The sequence below is a fragment of the Pezoporus flaviventris genome, unplaced genomic scaffold (genome assembly GCF_033815535.1).
Source record: "Pezoporus flaviventris isolate CSIRO_AGI_PZ_B2104156 unplaced genomic scaffold, CSIRO_AGI_Pfla_v1 ptg000029l, whole genome shotgun sequence".
In the NCBI taxonomy this organism is placed as follows: domain Eukaryota; kingdom Metazoa; phylum Chordata; class Aves; order Psittaciformes; family Psittacidae; genus Pezoporus; species Pezoporus flaviventris.
The window spans coordinates 4,559,333-4,586,146 of record NW_026892577.1 but is presented as its reverse complement, the minus strand read 5'-3'; the positions used below and the strand labels follow the sequence as shown (position 1 = coordinate 4,586,146).

The following is a 26,814-nucleotide window of genomic DNA, read 5'->3' as shown; positions in this document are numbered from 1 at the left end:
ATAATCCATTCCGTATGTTATCATCTTACTCTAATAGAACACCTATTTAATGCACTATCTCCTTTTTCTCTTGGTTTATTGGGCTGCATTTTTTTTTTAACATTTCCTTTAATATTACACATAAATTTTATGTGTAAGACATGAACAAAACCCAAAATGGAGCTGCAATTCACGGTCTTTTGGTATAGCTTTTTCTGAGAAAGGCAACAAACCACACAATGGTGAACTGCTGGAGGAGCGCACCACAGAGTTGTCTAAAAATCCGGTATTCAGAGGAAGAATGTAACTTGTAGTTTCTAAAAAGATTTAGTCAAGGTAGAAAACTTTCAAGTAGTATAGAAATGTTTGATACTTGTTTACAAGGTTCTATAGGCATAACTGGAGAAAAAGGAAGAGATTGTAAACTTGGGAGGTGTAATGGTTCATGAGTTTTATTTATAGCCTGGCAATGGCTATAAATATATAAGTTACTAAATTCTAAAACAGGTCAAAACCCATTTAAATCATGCAGTGACAATATCTTTTTTTTTTTTTTCTGTAGCCAAGACACCAGTCACTGGGACGTTTAGATTAGAAATCCAAATTAAAAAAATACCCTTATGATCTTGCTGAGATATAGCTGTCCTCTCCTGAGTGTTAAACATCCTTCGCCAGTAAGGGATTGAAAGGTTTGACATGGTCTGACATTTGACAAGCTGCTGTAATTGACAGATGGCTAATCTACTGAGCACTAGGAGCTCTGGGGTCCCACTCTAAGGAGAGGTCATCCTTCAAAACCTCTTAGTTGTTCAGCCGAGTTTGGCAGCAGAATCGATGACTGGTAGAATTCATGTTGTGATTTTGCTGCAATAGTGGTCAGTAGTTTTTCTGAGTTTCTCCAAAATTCTGAGCACTGGAGTGCAGGTGCGGTGGTGTTTGACAAAAAGCAGTTTTATGCTTCTAAGGTCAGGTATAAAAAACGAATGTCAACAGGAGTCCAGTTCTTTTTTACTTTTAACCAAAGTCAACTGCAGCGAGGAGAGACTGGAGCTGTATGATGTGGTCCTCATGTCCTTAAAACCCTATAGTGTGCTAAAGCTAATGTGAGGGTTAGAACTGTTAAAAATTAGACTATCTTTAGTTAATCTTGTAAGTTCTCTGTCCCCAGTAGATGTAAGGTTGAGTGTGAGTTGTTCATGTTCTCCACTACAGTTGCCTGTCAAATGCTTCACAGTTGATTGCATATAGGTGTGGAGGTTTTAATTTTGTCTCGGTGTCTTACTGCCACTTAAAAGGTTTATTGAGTGACCAGGCAGCATTTTAAAGCTATGAGGATTGGATTTAGTCCCTCAAAAATGGCAAAAGAAGACTTTCTCACACACTTCAATCTCGCGTGTCACTAAACTGTTAGCTTTGGTGGTCTTTGGTCTGAATTCTTGTCTTATCATAATGCCATTTTAAAGTGATTCTCTGTCAAAACACAAATATATATGCTGGTCATTAGTCAGCAAAATAAGCTACTGTAATTTTGTAATAACATAGGAAAGACTTTGTTTTCAAGAGCAATTTATAAATGGCTTTTTTAATGTTATATTCTAGCCTGCCAGTGTAATGGCCACAGCACCTGCGTCAACAGTAATGTCTGTGATCAATGTAAAAACTTAACAACAGGAAAACAATGTGAAACATGCATGCCAGGATATTATGGGGATCCCACAAATGGAGGACAGTGTACAGGTGAGTTGTTCTGGGAGGAAAAAAGAGTAATTAAAATGACATTTTATGTAATGTGAATTTAACTTCTTAAATGTAACGTGAAATTAACTTCTCTTTAAAGGTTAAATGTTTATTCATTTTGCAGTTGTTCTTTAGTCTGGATACTCTAAGAACAAGGTGGTAATTTAAAGATGCTTTGCTAGTTAGGGAAGGGAGCAAAAATAAACACTCTTGTGGGAGCAACACCTTGAATCCTGATATTTCAAAGAGGCATAGTTTAATTCCATGTAGACAATCCTATTAAAAGCAATGAGAAGGTACTTATAAATGAAGTTCACTACCATAATGTCTGCTAACACTGATTTGCATAAATGTGTAATGTTAGTGTAAAAGCAATGCCTTTAACAGACCAACAAATCTGTATAGTTCTAACAGAAAGGCCTGGTACACTGAGGATTGTAAGCTACCCTAAACTATCCATCTGTTTTTGTAATTGTTGCATTGCATTGGAGGATTCTCCTTGAAGTGAGAGAGAGAATGAAGTCCAGTACTCCAGATGGTTTATGTATATTGCAATAAAGTGATTTTAAATCTGACAGTAACCCCTTCCCTTATAGCTAAATATAATAGGGGAATGAGAGATGTTAAATGTGAAAAGTTATAAAGGTACTTCAGACTGAATCTAGGAGGGTGCTAGAAAGTTTTCTCTTGACTTTTTCTTTTCTATTATTGATGTTTCTTTAACTAGACCTTTGCTTCTCAAGGAATATTTATTCATTTCACTTGTTATTCAGCACTTCAAGATGCAGTAGTCAATGCATAAAGCTGCACATCTGGTAAACTCAGGCACAATATGTAGAAAGTGTGTTCAAGGGAATGGAAAGATTAATGTCTACCCCTATTGACAATTGCACATTTCACTGGCTCTTTATGATGCTTTAAATAATTCTTAATAGTTCTCTTATTTCCTAAAGTTGACAAAATGTTCTTTTGCTGTCTAGATCACCTTTATGGCAAAATGATGTATTAATATAACTTTTCTTCTTCAGGGATACATTAGCTATCAACCAAATAAGCATTCCATCACCTTTAGTGAATTATGTATGGTGCAGTAATGGCTAAAATCAATTGATAGGACCAGTAAAATTATAAATTTTATGACTTGTTTTTTCAACCCTAGTCTGTAAGAATGCATAATTTTATTGAAAGGCAGGATTTTAACAGGAGCTATTTAGGCTAAAGAATGCTTTAAAAAATAAAGATGATAATTATTTTGAGGCTTTATCTGCATTGGTATATTGTATTTTGCAGTATAGAGCCCATAAATCTGTTTAAGTCTTTAAGACATTTTGATGAATTGGGTATTTTGTACTGTTAGATTTTCCTTCAATATCAGAATTTTTGTTCCTTGGAGCTCTTGAGTTATTTTTTTTTGGGGATCAAGATGGAGAGCTTTTTAAAGGAAGATGAGGATAATGACTATAACTCTTAAGCAACATCTGTAATACTATAATATTGTTCATATAACAAGTTACTCCAGTTACAAGGCTGTAACGTGGTTATGAATTAGTAAACAGTTGAAGCTGGAAAAAGAGGTTGTCCTTGAATTCTACAGTTGAAAAGCAAAGTGGTGCACACTGGGGGAAAAGCTAAGAATTATTACTTTGTAATGTACTCATGATATATGACAAGGAATGTTTTTTCCCAGTGTCCTGACAAAAGCATGCAGTACACTTAAGTATTCTGCTGTTGTGATATATGTACTTCTAGGTAAAATCTGACCTCCCAACTTAGTTTGACTGTTGGTGATATAGTTTCAAAAGATTTGCAAGAAAAACTTCCTTTTGTTTTCTAGGCTGGATTAGCCTTGTTGGTCCTTAGATCCCTGATAATCTTGAAAGGAAGGGGAAAGAGATGCGTAGCAAGTCTTTCAGTCCTTGGAAAACTTCTATTCCTTCACTAATTCTAATCCTTTCCTAAATCCTTCCTGTTTATACTTCTAGGAGGTCACTCAAAGCTCTGAAAGAAACGGACTGTCCAACCTGAGTGGTCAGTTCTTTTCTGACTTTTGTCTAGGGATGGGAACTCTGCACAAATATAAGTGTATTCCTCGTTCTACTCAGGGGATAATGATGCCTTCACAACTGTCATCAGATAACTGATACATTCATAGTGGTATAGCATAGTGTTACATTTACAAATTACTGTGGGATGAGTAACAGTTTTTTAGAGGAAAAAAGTATAATTCATATTTCAGAAGGTGTTGAATAGTTGTGATTAAAGAATGGATGAAAAATTTGACTTTTCTGGATTTCCGCTTACTATAATTGCTGACATTTTAATAGCTTTAACACAAATGTAAGGACTCGCTTTGCATCCTGATATGATGCAGGTTTAGTAGATATGACAGACCTAAAAAGAAAGACGAAGAAAAGATGGCGGCATAATAGCAGGCTTCAAATACGTGAAAGGAAGCTGAAAAGAGAATGATAAAGTGCCTTCCCTCCACATCCCTGTTTTGGTTGAGAAAGGAAGTAATGGGATTGGATGAGAAATACTAAGGTGGAATACAGGGAAAACTTCCTAGTAGCTAAATGATAAAATAGATTGCCTAAAAAGTGCTGTGAAATCTGCTTTGTCACCTACACTATATTCTTAAAATCTTCAAACTTCCTGGCTTTAGAAAAGGGCAGTGGACTGAGTAATTCCATGTGTTCTTCTCCAGTCCTGATTTTCAGAGGATTATTGGGAGTCTGAGATCAAGAATGCTTTGAGTAAAGATAAATATTCCCATTATATAAGAAAATGATCTATGTATAGCAAAATGACCATGGATATTTACCATACTGTGAGTGTTTAATGTTTCTTAGTCATACATATTACTTATTTTGGAATCTGTAGCATTTTTGCTATTGTGGTGTTAAATAGCTTTCCATCTAAAGCAGGTTTACTCTGTGATTGATGCTCTAGTTTATTTTCCCTGTCAGAAGTGTGGCATGTTGGTTGTTGAGGGGCAATATTTTGGCAATGATCATATTTCTTACCATTAACTGATGAAATAATTTTTTTTTCCTTAGAAAAGCATGCCTAATTCTAATTATTCATTTAAATTCTGTCACTTGAAGTATCTCTACAGGTAATGAGTTAGTTTGTATTCTTGGTGTATACATGATCTTTACGTTAAGTAACCCTAACGTGTCTTGCAGGGAAGATGTATACACTCCTTCAATTCTTGATGACGTTTCATTTACACATATCTAGTTTGAATTACTTAATTTGACTTATTGCTGCATTCTGTAATAAAATCAGTAATAAATTGCAAAAGTCTTTTGTTAAAGTTACGTGACTGCAATTTATTACAGTTCTTAATACTAATTAATATTACTGTTCTTAATATTAATTAAACATGGTTTCAGGTAGTTATGATGCCTGTGACTTGAAACAGGGAGCTAAAATACAAAACTAAATTATATTTTTTTACATGATATTATTGTATATGTTTAGTTACACAAAAAGATTCGCATTCTTTGTTGGAAATAAGTGATACACAGTGCACCACTTAGTAAGTCCAGGCCCTTTGTGCATGCTTCAGAGCTGTAAGCTAAAGCCCCTGTATGGCAAAGTGTATACTGATAGTACCATCAAAGTTACCACCTAAAATTACAGCATCCTTTTAAGGGTTGGCTCAATATGCAAGAAGACATCAGGGAAGCCAGAGGTGAATTGAGAACATGAGGGAATAGAGTGCTGTAGCAAGGAACAGGTTTTGTGTTCCACACCAAGCTCCAGTTTTGTTGTGGAACAACACCACCAAACTTTTCTCTGATTGATTTTGAGTGCAAGTGCATGAGCAGCCTTGGAGTGCTAAATGCAGTGCTGTCAGTCTGTGCCAGAAATATCTAAGGATTCAAACCCTCTAGTGATTTAACAGAATAAGACACACTCGCACTGTGTTGTGATAAGTCTTAGGTGAGAGGTGCACAGCTCAGGCTTGTTTGCTTCTGTAAAACAAGGTAAAGTTGTCCAGATGTAGGAAACATAGGAAGCCTTGTAGACTGAGATGCTGAACAGTTGTAGGGCAGATAATCCAGTCACTTTGATGTTGCTTGTGGGTATTTCCTTTTTGTTTTGTTTTGTTATTCTGCTCACGTCCCTTTTGGGGTACAGTTTTGAAAGCATGAATACAAAAATTCAGTAACAGAAAATCCATCATTAAATATTGATGGATTTTTGAAAATAAAACAGCTTTGTGGATGGGAACAGATACTGGCTTGCTGTCTTGGTGGTTTCTCTTGACGTTCTATATTCTTCAAGGTCTCATTCTGCCATGTACTTCATGACTGGGAAATACGCAATGTTTTTATGGTATTCTAGTAAAAATAGTGTTATATGTGCACTGCAGACTGCAGCATAAAGTAACAGGAGAAAACAGCATGGGAGATTGCTTGGAATACTTTTGTGTCATCTTGGCAACATTTTTTAGGATTATTTTCAAACTTATTAATCATCTACTTAGCTGTCAATGCTCAAATTAGCTACTTCTCTCTGATCATTTTTTTATGCATGGTATTTTTAACAGGAGCTCTTAGAATGCATGAGATGCTGTGAGAATTCTGTACAGTCACTTAAGACACACTGTGAATGTGTAATACACTCAGCAATAAGATAACGTAAGCACTTTGCCGTCTTGCCATTTTTTTCATAAAGTGAGACTATCCCAGACAGTGTTCAGTTTTCCTATAATTGTACTACCAGTGCTGTTGCTTTTAAAGTAAACTCCGAATACCGGCACCAGCAAGAACATGTTTCAGCTTGCACCATTAGCTTTCTAAGCAGGCTTAAAAGATAACAGCATTTAAGACAGTGACCATGCTGTAAAAACCTCCTCCCAACTAGGCTGTGTGGGTGAAGTGCTTTAAGCAAATCTGTAGCATTTCTATTGCCTTTATAGATCTGTCCCTTTCTCTGCTATAACACAGGTGGACACTAACAATACTAAAGGCAACAGCTTCCCGTTACGTTTGATTTGTAATCATTCTGTTTGAAAATCTGTAGTTATTGTTTAGTGGAAACATTGAATTTTTCACCAGATCTTCAAATTATTGGCCAAAGTGAACAAATTTCTAGTGAGTATACATATAATATGTGTGCATCAAGTCAGCAGCATCTGATGCAGCCAGGTGAGGGGTCTGGGTACCTTCTTTTTGTTCCTCCAGTACACAGACCTTGAAGGACACAATAAATCTGAGTTTTTCTGCTATTCTGCTAAAGCTTCTGCCTCTGTCAGAGCGTTGCCTTTTGCAGTGTCTGCTTTTTTTGCACGTTGTGTAACTCTGAATGTTTTGCCTATATCTATATATCTGTGTGTGTACATAGGCACATACTACTCCCTGAATTCCTTCCACATGAGCTTTAGCATTTATGCATTAGCCATCCAGCTTACATAGAGCTACAGTAAGTGCCTAAAGATTAAAAGAAGATAGGCATATTGATTTCCTTCTGTCCCTGTCTTTCCAAACGAAACACTGTTAAAAGCTGCCATGGGCACCATCAAGATCAGAGCCTTGTTCCTCTAGAGCCCAAAGGGCAATCAGTGTGTTAGATATTTGGAACAAAGCAGTTTTATTTGCAAGGAGCACATGTGTGTTAGAGTGGGCACATTTTTGTAGGCAGCATATCTAAGAAAACCCTAAATTACTTTGAAGTAATCTGTAGTCTGATTTATTAGAACATGAACATCAACAAGAACAAGATTGTGGAAAACTAGGGAAGGTGAACTAAAGAAAAACAGTTAGAAGCAGATCCACCTTTTGCTGCCACAGAATTTCAGGGTAGGTGGCTGTCTTTCCCAGTTTTCTTTCCAATCTAACAACTTCTTCCTTTGTCCCAGCTGAATCAGACTCCACACAATACACTAGGTCTTAGTAGAGTCTCTTTTTTTCCTTCCCCCCCTGGTCTGTTTAGATTCTGCTCTTTGATATAGATAGGTGTCTTTTCTGAAATGTCTCCTAGTTTCTCTTCCTGCTTCAGGTTTTCTTCTTCTTGTCATCTTCTCTCTGAACCCTGCTTGCTGTTCCTAATGTTTTTTGCAAAGCTGTCATTCTCATTTGCATCTGAGGAAGAATCACAGAATCATAGAGTCATAGAATAGTTAGGGTTGGAAAGGACTTTTAGATCATCCAGTTCCAACCCCCCTGCCATGGGCAGGGACACCTTGCACTATACCATATCACCCAAGGCTTTGTCCAACCTGGCCTTGAACACTGCCAGGGATGGAGCATTCACAGCTTCCCTTGGCAACCCATTCCAGTGCCTCACCACCCTCACAGGAAAGAATTTCCTCATATCCAATCTAAACTTCCCCTGTTTAAGTTTTAACCCGTTACCCCTTGTCCTGTCACTACAGTCCCTAATGAAGAGTCCCTCCCCAGCATCCCTATAGGCCCCCTTCAGATACTGGAAGGCTGCTATGAGGTCTCCACGCAGCCTTCTCTTCTCCAGGCTGAACAGCCCCAACTTTCTCAGCCTGTCTTCATACAGGAGGTGCTCCAGTCCCCTGATCATCCTCGTGGCCTCCTCTGGACTTGTTCCAACAGTTCCATGTCCTTTTTATGTTGAGGACACCAGAACTGCACACAATACTCCAGGTGAGGTTTCCCGAGAGCAGAGTAGAGGGGCAGGATCACCTCCTTGGACCTGCTGGTCACGCTCCTTTTGATGCAGCCCAGGATACGGTTGGCTTTCTGGGCTGCAAGTGCACACTGAAGCCGGCTCATGTTCATTTTCTCATCGACCAACACCCCCAAGTCCTTCTCCGCAGGGCTGCTCTGAATCTCTTCTCTGCCCAACCTGTAGCTGTGCCTGGGATTGCTCCGACCCAGGTGTAGGACCTTGCACTTGGTATGGTTAAACTTCATGAGGTTGGCATCAGCCCACCTCACAAGTGTGTCAGTGTCCCTCTGGATGGCATTCCTTCCCTCCAGGGTATCAACCGAAGCACACAGCTCGGTGTCATCGGCAAACTTGCTGAGGGCGCACTCAATCCCACTGTCCATGTCAGCGACGAAGATGTTGAACAAGAGCGGTCCCAACCCCGATCCCTGAGGGCGACCACTCGTTACTGGTCTCCAGTCGGACCTTGAGCCATTGACCACAACTCTTTGTGTGCAGCCATCCAGCCAGTTCTTTATCCATCGAGTGGCCCATCCATCAAATTGATGTCTCTCCAGTTTAGAGACAAGGATGTCGTGTGGGACAGTGTCGAACGCTTTGCACAAGTCCAGGTAGATGACATCAACTGCTCTACCCCTGTCCATCAGTTCTGTAGCCCCATCGTAGAAGGCCACCTGATCGGGCAGGATTTCCCCTTAGTGAAGCCATGCTGGCTGTCACCAAGCACCTTGTTGATTTTTCATGTGTCTTAGCATGCCATCCAGGAGAATCTGCTCCAAGATTTTGCCAGGCACAGAGGTGAGACTGACTGGTCTGTAATTCCCTCGGTCATCCATTTTCCCCTTCTTGAAAATGGGGGTTATATTTCCCTTTTTCCAGTCATCAGGAACTTCACCTGACTGCCATGATTTTTCAAATGTGATGGCTAGTGGCTTAACGACTTCATTTGCCAGCTCCTTCAGGACCCACGGATGGATTTAATCAGGTCTCATGGACTTGTGTACATTCAGGTTCTTAAGATGGTCTTGAAGCAGTTCCTCTCCTACAGTGGGTGCAAGGTCTTCATTCTCACAGTCCCTGCATCTGCCTTCCAAGGCTTGCGTGGTTTGGTCAGAGCCTTTGCCAGTGAAGACCGAGGCAAAGAAGTCATTCAGAACCTCAGCCCTCTCCAAATCTTGTGTAGCCAGTTCTCCTGAGAGCTTTCTGAGGGGGCCTACATTCTCCCTAGTCTGTTTTTTATTTGCTATGTACCTGTAGAATCCCTTCCTGTTGTCCTTAATATCCCTAGCCAAGTTTAATTCTAACTGGGCCTTGTCTTTCCTAACCTGGTCCCTAGCTTCCCGGACAACATCCCTGTACTCTTCCCAGGACACCTGTCCTTGTCTCCTCCTTTTATAAGCCTCTTTTTTTCCTTTGAATTTTCCTCAGCAGCTCCTTATCCATCCAAGGAGGTCTCCTGGCCCTCCTGCTGCACTTCCTTCTGGTTGGGATGCAACACTCCTGAGCCTGTAGCAGGTGATCCTTGAATATCAACCAACAGTCCTGGGCCCCCTGCCCTCATATCCCATGGAACCTTCCTAAGCAGGCTCCTGAAGAGGCCAAAGTCTGCTCCCTTGAAGTCCAGGGCAGTGAGCTTGCTGCCCGCTCTTCTCACTGTCCTGAGGATCTCAAATTCGACCATCTCATGATTGCTGCATCCAAGGCTGCCCTGGAGCGTCACATTTCCAACGAGCCCTTCCCTGTTGGTGAGCACGAGGTCAAGCATGGCACCTCTCCTTGTCGGCTCCTCTGTTACCTGCAGAAGGAAGTTGTCTTCCACACAATCGAGGAACCTCCTGGATTGCTTGTTCCGGGCCGTACCGTCCTTCCAACAGATGTCAGGGTGGTTGAAGTCACCCATGAGAACAAGGGCCTGTGAGCGTGAGGCATTTCCTATCTGTCTATGGAATGCTTCATCTGCAGGGTCTCCTTGATCAGGCAGTCTGTAACAGATCCCCACAGTAATGTCTCCCGTAGTTATATTCCCTTTAACCCTGACCCACAGACTCTCTGTGGACTGCTCACCTGTCCCCAGACAGAGTTCCATACTCTCCAGCCTATCCCTAACATAAAGGGCAACTCCCCCTCCCCGCCTGCCAGGCCTCTCTTTTCTAAAGAGCCTGTAACCTTCCATTCCAGCACTCCAGTCATAGGAGCCATGCCACCATGTTTCTGCGATGCCTATTATATCATACACCTGTAGACGTGCACACATCTCTAATTTTATAGAAGCAGTTTAGTCTCCTATCTAGGGAGTGCAGAGTAACCCATAGTGGCCACTGCACTGTAAAGGGGCAGTCTTTCTCTTTGCTCCCCAGCCATGTTCTTAACATATATATACATGCACATATATGTGTGTGTACGTATCCATAGTGCACAGCATTTGTACATTAAATTGTAATACAGCAAATGGCATAATTTCACACATTATGGAAAGCAGATTATCTTTTGTAAAGGAAAAAGTTGATAGTATGACAAGGAAAGCAATTTAATGTTCAGTTTCTTTTTTGAACTAAAATATGCTGTTTTCTGCTTAATTGATAGAAAGGTACTGGGTAATTTCTCTTTAGACTTATTTTTTTAGATTTCAAAAAGTTATACAAGCAATGAGGGAGCGGAAAGCAGTATTCTTAATGTTCATTTCTACATTATCACTACATAGCTTTTACATTACCTTGTAGTTTTGTGATTGCATAGGGCAGGTAGAGGGAAGCATCATCGTAAATATTCTGTATTTCTGGCAGTAAACCTAAAATTGGGAAAAATATTTCCCTTGTAATAATTTTATTTAGTAAATATCATAGCATAATGGCATGATATTTGAGTTTTGTCTCAAAACATGCCGAGACTGATTGATCATAGCATTGCAAACTCTATGATGCTACTTTAAACAGGCAAAATCAAGGTACTGGAAGGAACATCCTCTTTTTGCATAAGAATTTCATGGTTAGTGCACCCAGGATAATTTCCATCCTCACAATATCTTGATTCAGTACTGCTTTTCCTTAGTCAGTGTAGGCTAAACTTAGTACTAGTCTAGTAGTAGTAGACAGTATCATTTGCTCTTCGGCGAATTTAGGTGTCAAACTCCCAAATTTCCACAGCTGGAAGTCTAATGCCTTAGTACTGAAATCTCATTTGGTAACCTGTCCTTGAAGCTTTCCCAGGCTGTGATATCTGTCACTGGTATCGCTTCCAACATCTGTTAATAGCAGCTCTCTGTGGGAAACAGTCATACAGGCTGTCATTTTGATGAAAATATGTTGCAATTATTATAAGCTGTGATAACCAAGGAAACAAAAAATACCTGAGCTCCATAAACCTACATGTTAAAGAGAATTAATCATTTCTATAACCTCTAGAACATCATATGCTTGTAGTTGAAACAAAAATTACGAAGTAGTTTAAGTAGTGTATTCATTTCCTCCTTTTGTTTGCATTAACTTTTTCCACTGCTATGACCATGAAGTGGTGACACGTGTCCAGAAGCATGTTTTAATTTCCCTATAATAATAGTTGGTTTTAATAGCTCAAAAGCTGCTGTTCTTAACTGTTCACTTAACATTCAGTGAGGAATGACCTGATGATCTACTCGTATTATTTAGAAATAAAAGACAGATGTTCAGAATGCAAATTAATAACATAATACATTTCTATATAAAATAATTATATGAAGAGGTGGTCATTTGAAATAGAACATGTAAATTTTGCTCTCCAGCAATCATCAGTCTCTTCTCCCTCAATATTCGGAATTGTTTAAAATCTAAGTTTTCAAAATGTGCTCAACCACACGAGTCCACTCAGTACTAATAGAAGTCTCTTAGTTTTTGGTCAAGCTTAAGCTGTCTTGTAATCATTGATGTCTCTCACACTTTTCAGCTGGTTGTGTTGTGGTACAGCAGCAATTTTTGCGTGTGTGCATACGTGTCCTAGAATGCAGCACAGGTCCAAGAGGAAAATTATTGTAAGAAGTAGTAAAAGGTATTTATTGTCAAGAAAACACTTGAAAAGCCAAGAATACTTACTTGCTAGCAGCTGGAAAACAGCATTGTGTGTCTTTCTTACACCTAGTGTTCTTAGCACTTAGCCAAAGCTAACCTCCTCCTCTGGTGTCCTGTGGACATGGGCCTGGGGCTGCATTTAGCACAGGCAGGATACTGAGAGCTAGAATGTTCGGGTGGGATTCTCCACTACCCAGAAGGCAATTTCCACCTCCATTTACAGTGATGTTTTAGTCTTCAAGATGTTTGTTCCTGTACGTTTTGTCCTGACTCTGCCTGTGCCACAGGCATTCTTTTCACAGTGACTAAGTCTGTGTAGCTAAAAAAAAAAGCATCTTTTTGTGCAGGCTCTTTGTGGTTATTCACATAAATAACCAATATTCAGTGGATTGGAGACTTATACAGACCCCAGGAGTCTATGTGAATAAAAAGATTTTAGATAAAAATGGAGAAATGTTGGACATCAGTGGAAAAAAAAAAGTACACTATGCTTCATACTATCTGCATGTACTAGAATATGGAACTGAATTTAAAAGAGAAAATCCACTTCTACTGTTTGTCTTGTTACCTCGGTTTCCAAGAAACAGTGGGTCACAAGTTCGTAGTAAAACTCTGTGATAAGAAGTTGTGATTTAATGTTATTTAGAAAAAGCAAAGCTCACATGTGGTGCTAAATTCCACCAGAAAACATGATTTTGTTTATCCTATACAAGCCAAATAACCAAAGGTTTTGACAAATGAGGGGGCTGTCAAGAAATTCCATTTAGCAGTAGTGGTGGTTGGTTTTGTTTGGCTGTTTGTTTCTCTTTAAAGTGTTGAATAGAGATGACACTGATTTCTCATTTTTATACAATACCTTGTTATAGAATAAACCCACTTAATAGTAACTAAAATGCTGGAATTTGTTTTAGTAGTAGGTGGAGTACGTATGAAATAAAAGACATCATAGCACAATGAGGTATTCAAGAGAACCTTCATACTGCTCTTTGCAGAGAAATTGCTAGAATCATTAGAATAATCACTTTTTTAAAGACCTTTTCCCCCAAAGGTGATTTGAAAATTTATTTTCCTTTCCTTAGTGAATGCTGTTTATTGAACAGTGTTCAGAGTAGTCTGAACACTGAGTGAATAAAATGCCTGTACTTAGTTAAGAACTTAAATAAAATTCACTCCGATGAAAAATACATTCAAAGTAAGTCCCATGCGATTAAAGTAGATGAAAAGTGGATTACCATGATAAAAAGTTAGTTGAGGAACTTGGAAAAGACATCTTTACCAACTTACTGTTCCTGTTATTCTTTGCCAATCAAAATGTGCTGAGCAACTTTTTGGTATGCTGTTAATTGTTGTGTGTACATATAATTTTCTTTTTGCTTTGTTGTAGATTAGGCATGTATTATAAAGTATGATTTCTAATATAATGAATTGTACATCAAAAGCAAAAGCTCAGCTAAAATGAGTCACCTTTTTGTAGATATGTTTGTATTCTATAACCTACTTAGAATAATCCTAGGTGAAGGACCTGGAGTTATGCTTCAAGGAAAATGTCATTGTCAAATGTCAATAGATGTTCAGGTGTCTGTAATTTTATGAGAGAAAAAGAAGAAACTGTTGATGAGAAAATGACCATGAGCTGGCTTCAGTGTGTGCTCGCAGCCCAGAAAGCCAACCATATCCTGGGCTACATCAAAAGGAGCGTGACCAGCAGGTCCAAGGAGGTGATCCTGCCCCTCTACTCTGCTCTCGTGAGACCTCACCTGGAGTATTGTGTGCAGTTCTGGTGTCCTCAACATAAAAAGGACATGGAACTGTTGGAACAAGTCCAGAGGAGGCCACGAGGATGATCAGGGGACTGGAGCACCTCCCGTATGAAGACAGGCTGAGGAAGTTGGGGCTGTTCAGCCTGGAGAAGAGAAGGCTGCGTGGAGACCTCATAGCAGCCTTCCAGTATCTGAAGGGGGCCTATAGGGATGCTGGGGAGGGACTCTTCATTAGGGACTCTTCTTTCCTGTGAGGGTGGTGAGACACTGGAATGTTTTGCCCAGGGAAGTTGTTCCATCCCTGGCAGTGTTTTTAAAAAAGAAAAAATAAAGGAAGGCAAACCTATTTTTGAATTTTTACAAATGTACAATCAATGCTACATATATAATAAAATCAATGTAAACCCTTTTTTAAGGTCTATTATGCAACAAAATATCTGAAATAGTAAAAAGAGCAACTTGTGGTATCTTAATCTGTTTAAGTAGCAAGCATTTTTGTGTATTCAGCATCTTGGTCTGAGAACTAATAATTCAAGCATCCTTTAACTGATCATCTGGTATTACTTTTATAGATATTGAAAAGATACAGCAGTTTGAGTTATATTACATTCCTTTATCTCTGTGCTTATTTTTTCACAAAGATTAATGGCAATTCTATTGCTTTCACTGATGCTGGTGATCAAGTCCACCTGTGTGTTACTGTGTAACGTAGCTTTTGGTGATGATGAACGATTTGCTGTGCATTGTTGTTTTTGTGGTTTTCCGGTTTACATGATGTGAATTCGTTTTATGGAATAAGGAATATTTCTAAAATGCAGTTCTAATGTACTATCAGAGCTATGTATCAGTACATTCACTTTCCTAATGAGATCTGTAAGTTCCCTGGTTTCCAGAAGATGCTCCCAGTTGAGATAGGCAGGGCATGATTTAGAAACTCTGTTTAGAAGCTGACCAGAAATATAGGGATTTTGTTTGTGTTTTTTAAGCAAACATATTTTACCTTGTGTTGGAAAAATTGCAAGAGCTCGCTCAGCTGCTGTGTCTAGGCTGAGAAGATGCTAGGCTCTGACTGAGAGTTAGCAGTTTAAAGTTGAAGATGACAGTTTGTTAAATCACTGTTACTTGATCCTCAAATAAGTATTTTACACAGCTATAGTCGTCTCGTCCCATATACAGTAGACATTACAAGCAGATGTTTTGTTTGTCATTTCTGAATTTACCCTTCTAGATCTGTTTTGCATTGAAATAGTGACCCCTCTCCCTAAGTGGTCCTGGAAACACCCTACAGGCTGTGGAGAGAACAGCTTTTGAGGCATCGTGCACCTCATTTTCCAGCTGGTAGAAAGAAGATTCTCAAGAAACACTTGTAATGGCATTTCTGTTTGATTGCAGTTGATTCAGAGTCATTTTCTGAGCAGTAAATGCAATACATTACAATGGCAGAATGCATTAGTTATTTAAGGAAAAAAAAAAGCATTCACTCACAATTGCATGCATTAAAAATCAGTCGTATTTTGCACCTCTTAATGGCTAACACAGTGAAATGATTTGCTGACTTGTTAACATTTTGTGGCATTTTTGTCTGATAAAAATGACTTCCACAATTTCTTCTTTGGGCTTTTACTCTGAATGGGCAAATACACTCAAACAGTTGCAATCACCAATTTCAGTTGTTTTTCACCTCAGACTGGATTTTATTATTTTTCTCTAAATTTAAAGCCACAATGAATAGCTGTTGAGTGCTTTTACTTTTTTTTTGCTTTTCATACTGCCTTGTAATAATCTTTGATTAATTTTTTGCTGTTATAATTTAGGTAGTTATACATTCTTTTTAGAGAAAGAAGTTAAAAAACAGCAGCTTTTTGGTGAAAGGAGTTCTGGGGGGCAGAATTCCCAAAGTAGCCAGTAGAGAAGCTGCTGTCTTCAGTAAGGTTTAAAAAGACATAGTTTAAAAAAAAAGATACTAAGCCTTTAGTGTCTGGAAGTCATCTTTAACTCATCTCAGGTTGGATGTGCAAAGATGAAGACATCCAGAATCATCACATTGTGGTTTTCCCTTAGAATCAAAACAAACCCTAAACCCTCCAGAGTTTTACTTCTTACTAAACTTAGTTTTAGTCTGCCAGATCTGAAATTACTTCTTTCTTTAATAATTCTAATTTAATCTTATGTTTTAATGTGAGAAACCTCTTCGCAAACAAGAAAACTAATACGCAGAATAATACTTTTAATCTCATAGGCATGCGAAAGAAACATCTCTTTAAGTGCTTGCGTGCTTAAAGAACTGTAGTATACAGCAGATACAGTGGTTAGTTTTTTACTAGAACTCACAAACCCTGAAGCTTAACAAACTGTAAAACTTACCAGGGTATTTATTTCTTAATTTATCATATTGCATGTAAAAATGAAAAGTGAAAAAATGAAAAGGAAACTGATTAACATATTAAACTTATCTCCAAGTAAAGATAATAATGATTTCACCTGGAATTTTTCAGTTTTACATGTTCAAAGTAAGTGTAAAAGTTTCAGTTTTTCACGCAGGAAACACGGAGAAAATAAAATTGTGCTACTGTAGTTCATGAGTTCTTGTAGAAATTTTATGGTGGTTTGGTATGTTTTTTTTGGTAGAAAATACCGTCCTCTATTCACATGATTCCTGAATGGTCACAGGGGCAAGCTGTAAGAATTCTGTGCTGTAGTTCAGTATTGGCATGAAAGATTCAGTCACAACAAGGCTCTTGGTAATTGTCTAAGATCCGTTCACTTAATGACAAGAAATAATATCCCATCTTTCAGTGTTAATCTTGTGTTGCATTTTCGTTATCTACTTGTATAAGACAAAATTGTGGTTTTCCAAGCTGCTTTTATAGTGTTAGTTACTGATGATTAAAGACAGATTTAGGGTGATTGTTTGAGAGGCATTTACTGCAGGGGTAGAAAAAAGAATCAGGTTACTTCTCAGGGTGAGTACTTTAAACAGAAGAAATAGAATCATAGACTCATAGAATAGTTAGGGTTGGAAAGGACTTTTAGATCATCTAGTTCCAACCCCCCCTGCCATGGGCAGGGGCACCTCAGGGACACTAAACCATCTCACCCAAGGCTTTGTCCAACCTGGCCTTGAACACTGCCAGGGATGGAGCATTCACAACCTCCCTGGGCAACCCATTCCAGTGCCTCACCACCCTCACAGTAAAGAACTTCTTCCTTATAGCCAATCTAAACTTCCTCTGTTTAAGTTTGAGCCCGTTACCCCTTGTCCTGTCACTACAGTCCCTAATGAAGACTCCATCCCCAGCATCCCTATGGGCCCCCTTCAGATACTGGAAGGCTGCTGTGAGGTCTCCATGCAGTCTTCTCTTCTCCGGGCTGAACAGCCCCAACTTTCCCATACAGGAGGTGCTCCAGTCCCCTGATCATCCTCATGGCCCTCCTCTGGACTTGTTCCAACAGTTCCATGTCCTTTTTATGTTGAGGACACCAGAACTGCACACAGTACTGCAGGTGAGGTCTCACAAGAGCAGAGTAAAGGGGCAGGATCACCTCCTTCGACCTGCTGGTCACGCTCCTTTTGTTGCAGCCCAGGTTACGGTTGGCTTTCTGGGCTGCGAGCTCACACTGCTGGCTCATGTTCATTTTCTCATCGACCAACACCCCCAAGTCCTTCTCCACAGAGCTGCTCTGAATCTCTTCTCTGCCCAACCTGTAGCTGTGCCTGGGATTGCTCTGACCCAGGTGTAGGACCTTGCACTTGGCATGGTTAAACTTCATGAGGTTGGCATCAGCCCACCTCACAAGTGTGTCAAGGTCCCTCTGGATGGCATTCCTTCCCTCCAGGGTATCAACCGAACCACACAGCTTGGTGTCATCAGCAAACTTGCTGAGGGCGCACTCAATCCCACTGTCTGTGTCAGCGACGAAGATGTTAAACAAGACTGGTTCCAACACCGATCCCTGAGGGACGCCACTCGTTACTGGTCTCCAGTCGGACATTGAGCCATTGACCAGAACTCTTTGTGTGCGGCCATCCAGCCAGTTCTTTATCCACCGAGTGGTCCATCCATCAAATTGATGTCTCTCCAGTTTAGAGACAGGGATTTCATGTGGGACGGTGTCAAACGCTTTGCACAAGTCCGGGTAGATGATGTCAGCTGCTCTACCCCTGTCCGTCAGTTCTGTAGCCCAGTCATAGAAGGCCACCAAATTGGTCAGGCAGGATTTCCCCTTAGTGAAGCCATGCTGGCTGTCACCAAGCACCTTGCTGTTTTTCATGTGCCTTAGCATGCCATCCAGGGGAATAATGGAATGCATACTGTAAAAATGGCAACGTAATGAATAAATTAAGGCCCTTCAATACAGAAAGTTGCCATAGCGTTTTTGTATTGTAGCCAACCTAAATTTTTCTTTCTGCAAAAGAAAATAAGCCTGTTTGTTTCCCAGGTTTGTTTGTGGTTTTTAGAATATTTTACTTTTGAAATGTGTTTGTCGGTCCTGAAAGCTAAGGGAACCTCACGTGTGATTTCGAGATTGACTGTGTGACATGCTGTTGCTTATTAGGAGCAACTTTTTACTAGTATTCAAATGAGTACTGTGGGTTTCTGTCATGGTCAAGTGAAATTTTGTCTTATCCGCCCTGTTATGGTTCTGTAAAAAATAAATTGGTTTGAGACCAAAGATAGGTAAGTTACGAGATAAACCAAGAAGGATGAAAATAAATTTAGCTATTTGTGTGCTAGCTAGTCTGATAAGAGTGGTTTATTATTTTGAAGGCTAATCCTGTTAATATAAAATGACAGTTCTATTTGACCTGCACATACAGCAGTCCTTTAAAATACCATGTCTTCCTTTTTATTTTGTGCTCATATTGTTATTGCTCATTGCTTCACAGAAGTTCTTTAGCTCAATTTTAATGCTACTCAGTTAGTGATACTGCATAAGTGTTGTTGGGCACATCTCTGCTTTTATGTTGCTTGTCTTAGAGGTTGAATGGATGTATTTCCTATAAAAGTAATTCTTGAATGCTAAAAGGGCATCAGGGCCTTCCAGCTAAATAAGCATTTCTAGAAAAATAAATGACTAGACAGTTTTGCAATATTATTAACGTAGAGGATTGTCTCAGAAGGGCAGTAGACTAATGGATTCCATAAGTGAGCATTTACAGTGAAATTGAGCATAGTGTTATATCTAATATATGTTTATACTTGCTATTTCTTACTTAGCCTAGCTGTGTGTGAGACTATATCTCCTTTTTTTGATGCAACACGAGTTTCTTTGATGCAGCTTATGCTTTGCGTGTCACCAAAATTAACAAAGTAGGCTTTGTAACCTCAATAATTAATAGCATTGCCATAGTTTTCCTTACATAACCTCAATAATTAATAGCATTGCCATAGTTTTCCTTAAAAAGTAAAAAATCAGCGAGGTGTCTTAAAGGAATTGTTGATGTGCAGCTACTGGTTTAGTAACCTTAGACAGTAAGCAAATATATTAAGTTAAAGTTCCATTTGTAAAGAGCTCCATTTGAGAGAGAAATTGCTCTTGCAGCTATATGTTGGAGATGGTGTTTTTAAGCAATAAGTGTTTATAAATTCAATTTCTAAAATGCATATTTCATGGAAATAATGATGGATATTCTTTGTTGTCGGCATCAGAACGTTTGTATGCTGAGCTTGCAACTTGGAATCAATCGTGCTGTGGATTTATTATTTAATAAATTCTATAGGGCTGTGATATTGCAGCATGGATTTACTCTACTGGACTATATTGTTTTCATATAAACTTGTTGTTCCACTTAGAATCTGCATGTTGTATGAAGGAGTAGTGTGAACTGATCTTTCTCTAGAAATAGAGCAGATGTTGCCAGGGTGGGGTTTTTTTATTGTCGTTTCGACAGCTCTAATGTTACCATTTCAGTTAATATGTCAAAATAACAAAAAAAGGATAAGATTATATACTTTAAACAGGTTTTTTATTGTAAGCCACAGATTGATTATTTATTTAAATTATTTTATGACTGATAAATGTTTGCATGGTCATTAAGTATTTCACATAACTGTTTAAACAACAGCATGTGTGCATAATACAAATCCAAGTTGGAGATGAGTGCATACAGTAGTATGGGAGGACTCTTGAAGTTGGGCTGGACTCACTGTTTCTATCCAGAGGTGCAGCTGAAAGTATATGTGCTCCTACAGCAATGCAACATGTCACCCTCAAAACAGGTTTTAGGTTTTGATGGAATGTCCTGTTTCTTAACGTGTGGCTGTTGCTTTTTGTTCTGTCAGTGGGCACTACCAAGAGTCTGGTTCTCTTCCATCAGGTACTTAAACATTTCAGTAAGGTCCCACTGAGACTTCTCCAGGCTGAATGCCAGCTCTCTAAAGCCTCTTCTATCTCGAAGATGCTCCAGTCCTTTAGTTATGTTTGTGGTCCTACAGCCATCTTCTGTTTGGTTTTATACCTGTGAAACTGAGTTCATGGCCATGGAGTGTGGTGCAAAGCAAAGGAAGGGAATGTCTTGAAGATTTCTTACAAAAGTTTATTCATCTGTGCAACAATACTTGATACTAATGAGACATTAAATATTGCTGGTCAATCTAGGAGATCGTTTCTGATATCTACAGAGGGCTGAATGTCTAAGGTGTATCTATACCTAGAACATAAAAGTGGTCATAACTCATTATTAAAGCTCAACCTGGAGGCAGTTTACACAATTTTGTGTACTGAATTGATGATTCTCAGTCATGACTGGGGAGGACGAATGGTTCCAGAATGCTGCATCTCAAGTTTCCAGTCTTACTTGCAGGGAGAATTTTTGTAGCTGGTACTACTTTAAAAAAATATTCAACTTGTATGATTTTTGAGAGTTGATTTAAAGAATGTGCACACGTTTGGGCAGGAATTTGCAACATGAAATAGTCTCCATTGGAGTCATAGAGTATATTTTGAAATAGAATATATCTCTGTGCTTGTATTCTGTGCTGAGTTATTCACACACAATAAATTGTGACAATTCCAATGCCCACTTTTTCTTGTATCTTCAAGTCAAATATAAGCATTGCTAAGGAGTTCTTCTGTTTCATGTACTGCAATTTATTTTGGAAGGTGCAAGGCTCATGATAATTCTTGCCTAATAGAAGGTTCTGAAATCCAGCAGAAGCTGGAATTTATTCTGCGTCTTAAGCTTGTCCTTATAATTAAAAACTGTTAGCACTGTGTCAGTTATGAAATAGAGAATGACAGGTGTACTACTTCCCCATGAGAGAATTGGAGCCACGATATACTCTCAATCTCTGTTGTAGCCTGGAGGTGTGATTACCTCATTGAAAATACATAACCTGGAATTAACTTACTTAAAGTCAGTAGTGTTCTGGGATGCAGATTTCTTTTTTCTTCTTAAGAGAAGAGAATTCTGTATCTTTAATTTTAACCACTTGGTTTGCAGAGACTCACTTCTGAATTTTTAATACTGAATATGAGTATTAGAAGGAAATAGAGAATGTGAACAGAATTTGTAAGACCGTTAAAATGTTACCATATAGTAAACTTGCTGTGATGTTGAAGCAGGATTTCAAGCTACTCTGCATTGATGACTGAAGGAAAATTTGAGAGAGGATTAATGTCATTGTAACCTCCTAAATGTGTTTGAATATGATGCTGCCACGAATACTGGGATGTGTTGTACAGCAGTAGAATCTGAATCTGATGTACCTTCTAGATAGCAATGTCTCTTTTCTAACCATCTTGTACAACTGTTCATGTGGTGGTACAAAAAGCGTAAGGGTATTAGTAAGGCTAGTTTTCTGTGTTGGTGGTGTGTTTTTTTAAGTATAGAACCAAAAGCTGACCCTAGATTTCTTTGAGAAAAAGGGTGTATTTTAAGCACAGAAAATCTTTGTTTCTGTCTTTCTGCTAAAGACACAATATCCCTATCCAAAAGCATAGAGGTTGTTTCTGATTATGTATTTAATTTCTTTTAATAACCCAGCAAATCTGTGTGGGTATGCTTCATCCTCTAATTTTAAGCTCACTGTCAGTGTCCCAAATAAAGTAATTCATGTTAAGAATTGGACATTATTTAAAGCATAATCATGGTAGAGAATGTGTTGCTGTCAACCTAAGATCACTTGAGAGATGTGGCAGTGCGAAAGATTCACACTGTGCCTAACTGGACATGTGAAAGAATAGTGGCTATCAGTGACCCACACTAAAGAAAATGGAAGCTAAATGGAAGAAAGGAAAAATGGAAGAAAGGAAATCAGCTGAAAGATGCTGAAACTTGGTAAAATATTTTAGTGTGACAGAAGCTGAAACTGTCCTTATTGGCTTGGAATCTCAGCGGGGTGGCTTAATGAACTTCATACACAGCCACTAACACAGCGTTTTAGGAGAACACTGTAAGGCACAAAAATGGGATATCCAGAAATCTAGCATTAAGTAGTCTTGAGCCTGGGATTTTCAGTCAGAAATCTCTGTGTACCACCATGCAGTTCTGCTCAAACTCTTAAACTTTTTATTAAGTACAAGGGGTGCGTGTGTGTGTGTGTGTGTATGAGAGGGTTGAGGTGGAGGAATAGAAGTATTTGAAATGTGAAATATTAAGTATATATTTCATTTTAACTCTTAGCTCTTACTTTGTTTTCCTTCATCTTTAGAGAGTTCTTACAAAGGAAAATCATGTTAAGCATTTCCTGAGATCAACATTAGAGATGATTGTCCTTTCTTTTTTGGGGGGGGGGGGGGGGGGGGGAAGGATGTGCGGGAGAAGTCATTTAATACAATGTTCACTTGCCACTGCTGCTGGAACTCAAGTTTTGTTCCTTGAAAGGAAATGCATGAGGTGGAGAGAGGGGTGTGACTTCTGAAAAAATTCATGGCAAATATAAATTGCATATCTTGTGCTGAATTCTGCCAGCTAGAGAATGATTGGCTCGAAATATGATTTTAAACCTAATTCCAAGAATTGGCATATTTCTACTAGCATTAGACTGTGAAAGATACTACTGTAGCTACAGTTTTAACTGTTGACTTACAGTATTATTGGAAGAAAAAACATTCACTGAGAATGGTCGAACAGTGAAAAAGAAGTAGAAAATATTCAAGAAAATACAGAAAGAGTAGTGTGGAAATACTGAGCTAACAGAAGAATGTAAATCTATTACTTTTAAATGAAATATAGGTTTAGGTTGCAGCTTAATTAGTAAGCATACTTCATCTTCAAAGCTTGTAACTATCATTTGGAAGGAGGCCAATATTGAAAACCTCCAGTGAGGCACAAAGGTAACGGCATCTAAATGTTTTTCCAATGAATGCACTATAATATTGTCCTGTTTCTGCTCTTGCATTTGTTTGATAACATATATTCTCATTTGCTTCAGTAACAGCAGAGGTAGCTTTTATGTATTTTGGTTTTCATGTTACTCCAAACACAGAGGTCCACAGATTGTTAGAAATCCACTTTGCATCACAGACTTGCAAGCCTGAGATTAATTAAAAGATGCATTTACTGCTGTTAAATAAAATTTGTCCAGATGAGACTTTTAAAATAATGTAAAAATGATTAGCTCCTGATGTCCTTTTTCAAGGGATTATCCAGGGAGCAGTTAAATTACTAGGAACTTGATGAACGAAAGTAATTTCTCTTCATCTTTTAACAGAAGAAAATTAGCTTCTGGGCTTGTCAGAACTAGCTTTTTTTTGTTGAGGAGGAATCCAGAATACAAGGTTCTGAGTCTTCTGAGCTCCTAATTTCTTCTCCCTTTCTAACCCTACTGATGTTAGCACTATGGAAGCTTCATATGTGTCTTAAAAATGAAGGTGAGGTAAAGCAGCCATGTCGGTGCTTTGGTGAGAAAGACCAAACTGTGACTATATCCTTTATTTGTGTGCCCTATGAAAATACCTAGATCAAAATTTAGACAAGACTCCATGGAAAAAAAAATTCCATCAGTTGTTTATATGGTTTGATTCTCCTGTATAAATCCAGGAAACCTCAAATACAGAGTGCAGGGACTAAAACATGTTGCAGTTTAAATGGAAGGAGGTACCTGGTTGATTGGAGAGGAGTTCACCTGTGGATTGCTGTGTGAGTGAGCACATAGCACACTAAAGTACACTGTATTAGTGCTGATTTGATTTAGATGTCCCTGGGGAGAAATGGTGCTGAAAAGTTTGATTTATCAGTAATTCCATGAACTCAGAATACAAGTCATGTCTGAGCTGCCAAAGGAAATGGTTTTGCCCTTCCACAAAATCTCATATGGCTACATCTGTTACCTTTACTGTATAATCCATTTTATCTTTCCATTTTTTTTTTTCCCCAGGAAGGTGGTTAAAGATGCAGAGTGTCCAAAGACTCTTATAACTCAATGTTTAAATCCTTTCACTAAAAGAAAAGCTATTCAATTTAAAGAAATTCCACTTTACATTTGTGATCTACTACTTCCTATTAAGTGAGCAATGACTATGGGAATATTCAGTTAAAGTTGGTTGGCAATAGATTCTGTATTTGTGAATACATTGACAATTACGTATTGGCATATGGGTTAGAATTCACCCTTTTACCTCCCTTATAGCTTTTATGCTGTCTTGTAATGATGCATCACTGTTAAGAGCCATTAACCGTAAAGCTATATAAGAATATATAAACTATACAAGAAAATACAAGAAATAAGCTCTTAAGAATATATTCCTTAGTTTTCCACTGAAAGTGTAGCAGATTTACACAAATAAAAATGACTTTTGAGAAGAAGCTTTTCCAGTTTAAAGTGCCTAACTAATCATTCCATAAATATAGAGGGAAAAACTTGAATGGGTTTAGGAAAGCATAACTGATTATATAGTAGCAGCACATCAATGAACAAATGTTAATTGTAGAGTGTCAGGATCATAGCAAGATTACAAAATTTAGCACTTTGTGGTAACTGCAGGTGTTTTTCAGAAATGTTACAAGCTGTATTATGAAAGAGAGAAAAACATCATGTATGCTGCATAGAAAATTCTGGTGTTTCTAGCAGTTTGGATCTGTAGTACCTCTGTAGTAAGAATCACTCTTTCAGCTTCCAGTGGCTATTTAACAAGTTCTGAACAAACCATTCCTGACATTGAAATATTCTGTCAATAATATGTTTAATTGTGGTTCTAGTCTGGCTGTTATGTTACCTTTTTCCTTATTTATCCTATGCTGGTTCAGGGAGCTTAGAGTGTATATGGTGTGGGACACTGTCATGGAAGTATTCATTATGTATTATCCTTTATCAGTAGACTAGGAACATTAAAACTCAATCCCTCTGATAGAAATCCGATGTTAGGATTATAAAGTGGAAAATAAACTTTTATTGTGTACAGGTCACCGCTTAGTATTCTATCTGTTCCCAAGCAGGAGCCCACATATTAAATCTTTTATCTCAGTCATAATTAAAATGTCAGTGAAAGCATAATACGATAATCAAGGTACTTTCAGGGTTGCTTTGTATTGAAAGAAGACTTTAAATGTAATGTGAATATTAGGAGGTAGTTATTCCAGTATGATGTGGGAGCTTATTGACACATTTACCAGAGGGAGGTTATTAAGTTTTGTACGCTTGGTTAGAAAACAGGGAGGACTGCCTAAACAAGATAGTCATTTGTATAAACATGGGAAGGAAAAGCAAGAAGAAAGCCCTTGAATTGGAAACACAAAGGTTTGTTTTGGGATGAGAATCAATCAGGCAGCAAGAGCATCAGTGAGAGCGTCATGGAGAGATTTACTTTAGCCATTGAGTTTAAAAAGGAGTGAAGATGATGTTTCTGTGATTCTTCTCCATTTCAAACTTCAGGAGCTTCCAAAGTTGTTGGTTTTTGCTTGTAGAATATTATTTTTGTGGAGCATAACTATACTATTCCCTCTGTTTCTGTTCAAATGGTTTAAAAACTTTGTTTGCTTTAGTAAAAAGGAAGAGTCCAAGTTAGATATTTTACCAGACATCTGCAGTAATAACTTTCTTTAATTAGACATGTGAAACTAATGGAATTTTGCCATTACTTTTGCCATTGGTCAGGATTTCACCTTGTATAGAAAAGATGTATTCTAATTTTCTGTATTGCACATTGGAATGATGGACTTTAATGGCTATTCTGAAACTGCTATTATTTGAGGCGTGGAGGAGAGCCCTTAATGACACATGTATAGTTCTTAACTCTACAGAAAATAAACTAAATGATGTGGTAGTGAAAAATGATGTGCTAGTGAAATGTTTTTCAAAAAGCTTATAATTGAAGTAGTAATACTTTTTTTTTTTTAATACAGCGTGTAGGAAATGTATTTAGGATGCATTAAAATCCATTAAAGTTCCTTTAGCTATAAGGTAAAATGTGGGTGAAGAAATCTCACTTTTCTTTTCTGATTTTTATAGCTTGCACGTGCAGTGGACATGCAAATATTTGTCACATGCAAACAGGAAAATGTTTCTGCACAACTAAAGGAATCAAAGGAGACCAGTGTCAACTGTGAGTACAATTCAATATAGCCCTGAATTGCAATTTTGACTAGTATATAATCACTCTTTCCCTGGTTTCGATTTGCTTTTGGTTTTGGATTTTGTGATTGACCTAACAGTGTTTTAGTGATGAATCTAGAGTTCCCTGCATTTCTTAGGAAATTTCAATAT

At 38.3% G+C, this 26,814-nt stretch overlaps 1 protein-coding gene across 1 annotated transcript in view; it reads left to right on the top strand.

The window, feature by feature from the left end:
- The window catches only part of ATRNL1 (attractin like 1), a 507,305-nt gene that overhangs the window by 132,146 nt on the left and 348,345 nt on the right, over positions 1-26,814 (top strand). The window contains exons 19-20 of the mRNA XM_061458665.1: positions 1,579-1,716; positions 26,560-26,653. Coding sequence (XP_061314649.1) covers positions 1,579-1,716; positions 26,560-26,653 — 232 coding nt within the window. The remainder of the gene's footprint in view (positions 1-1,578; positions 1,717-26,559; positions 26,654-26,814) is intronic.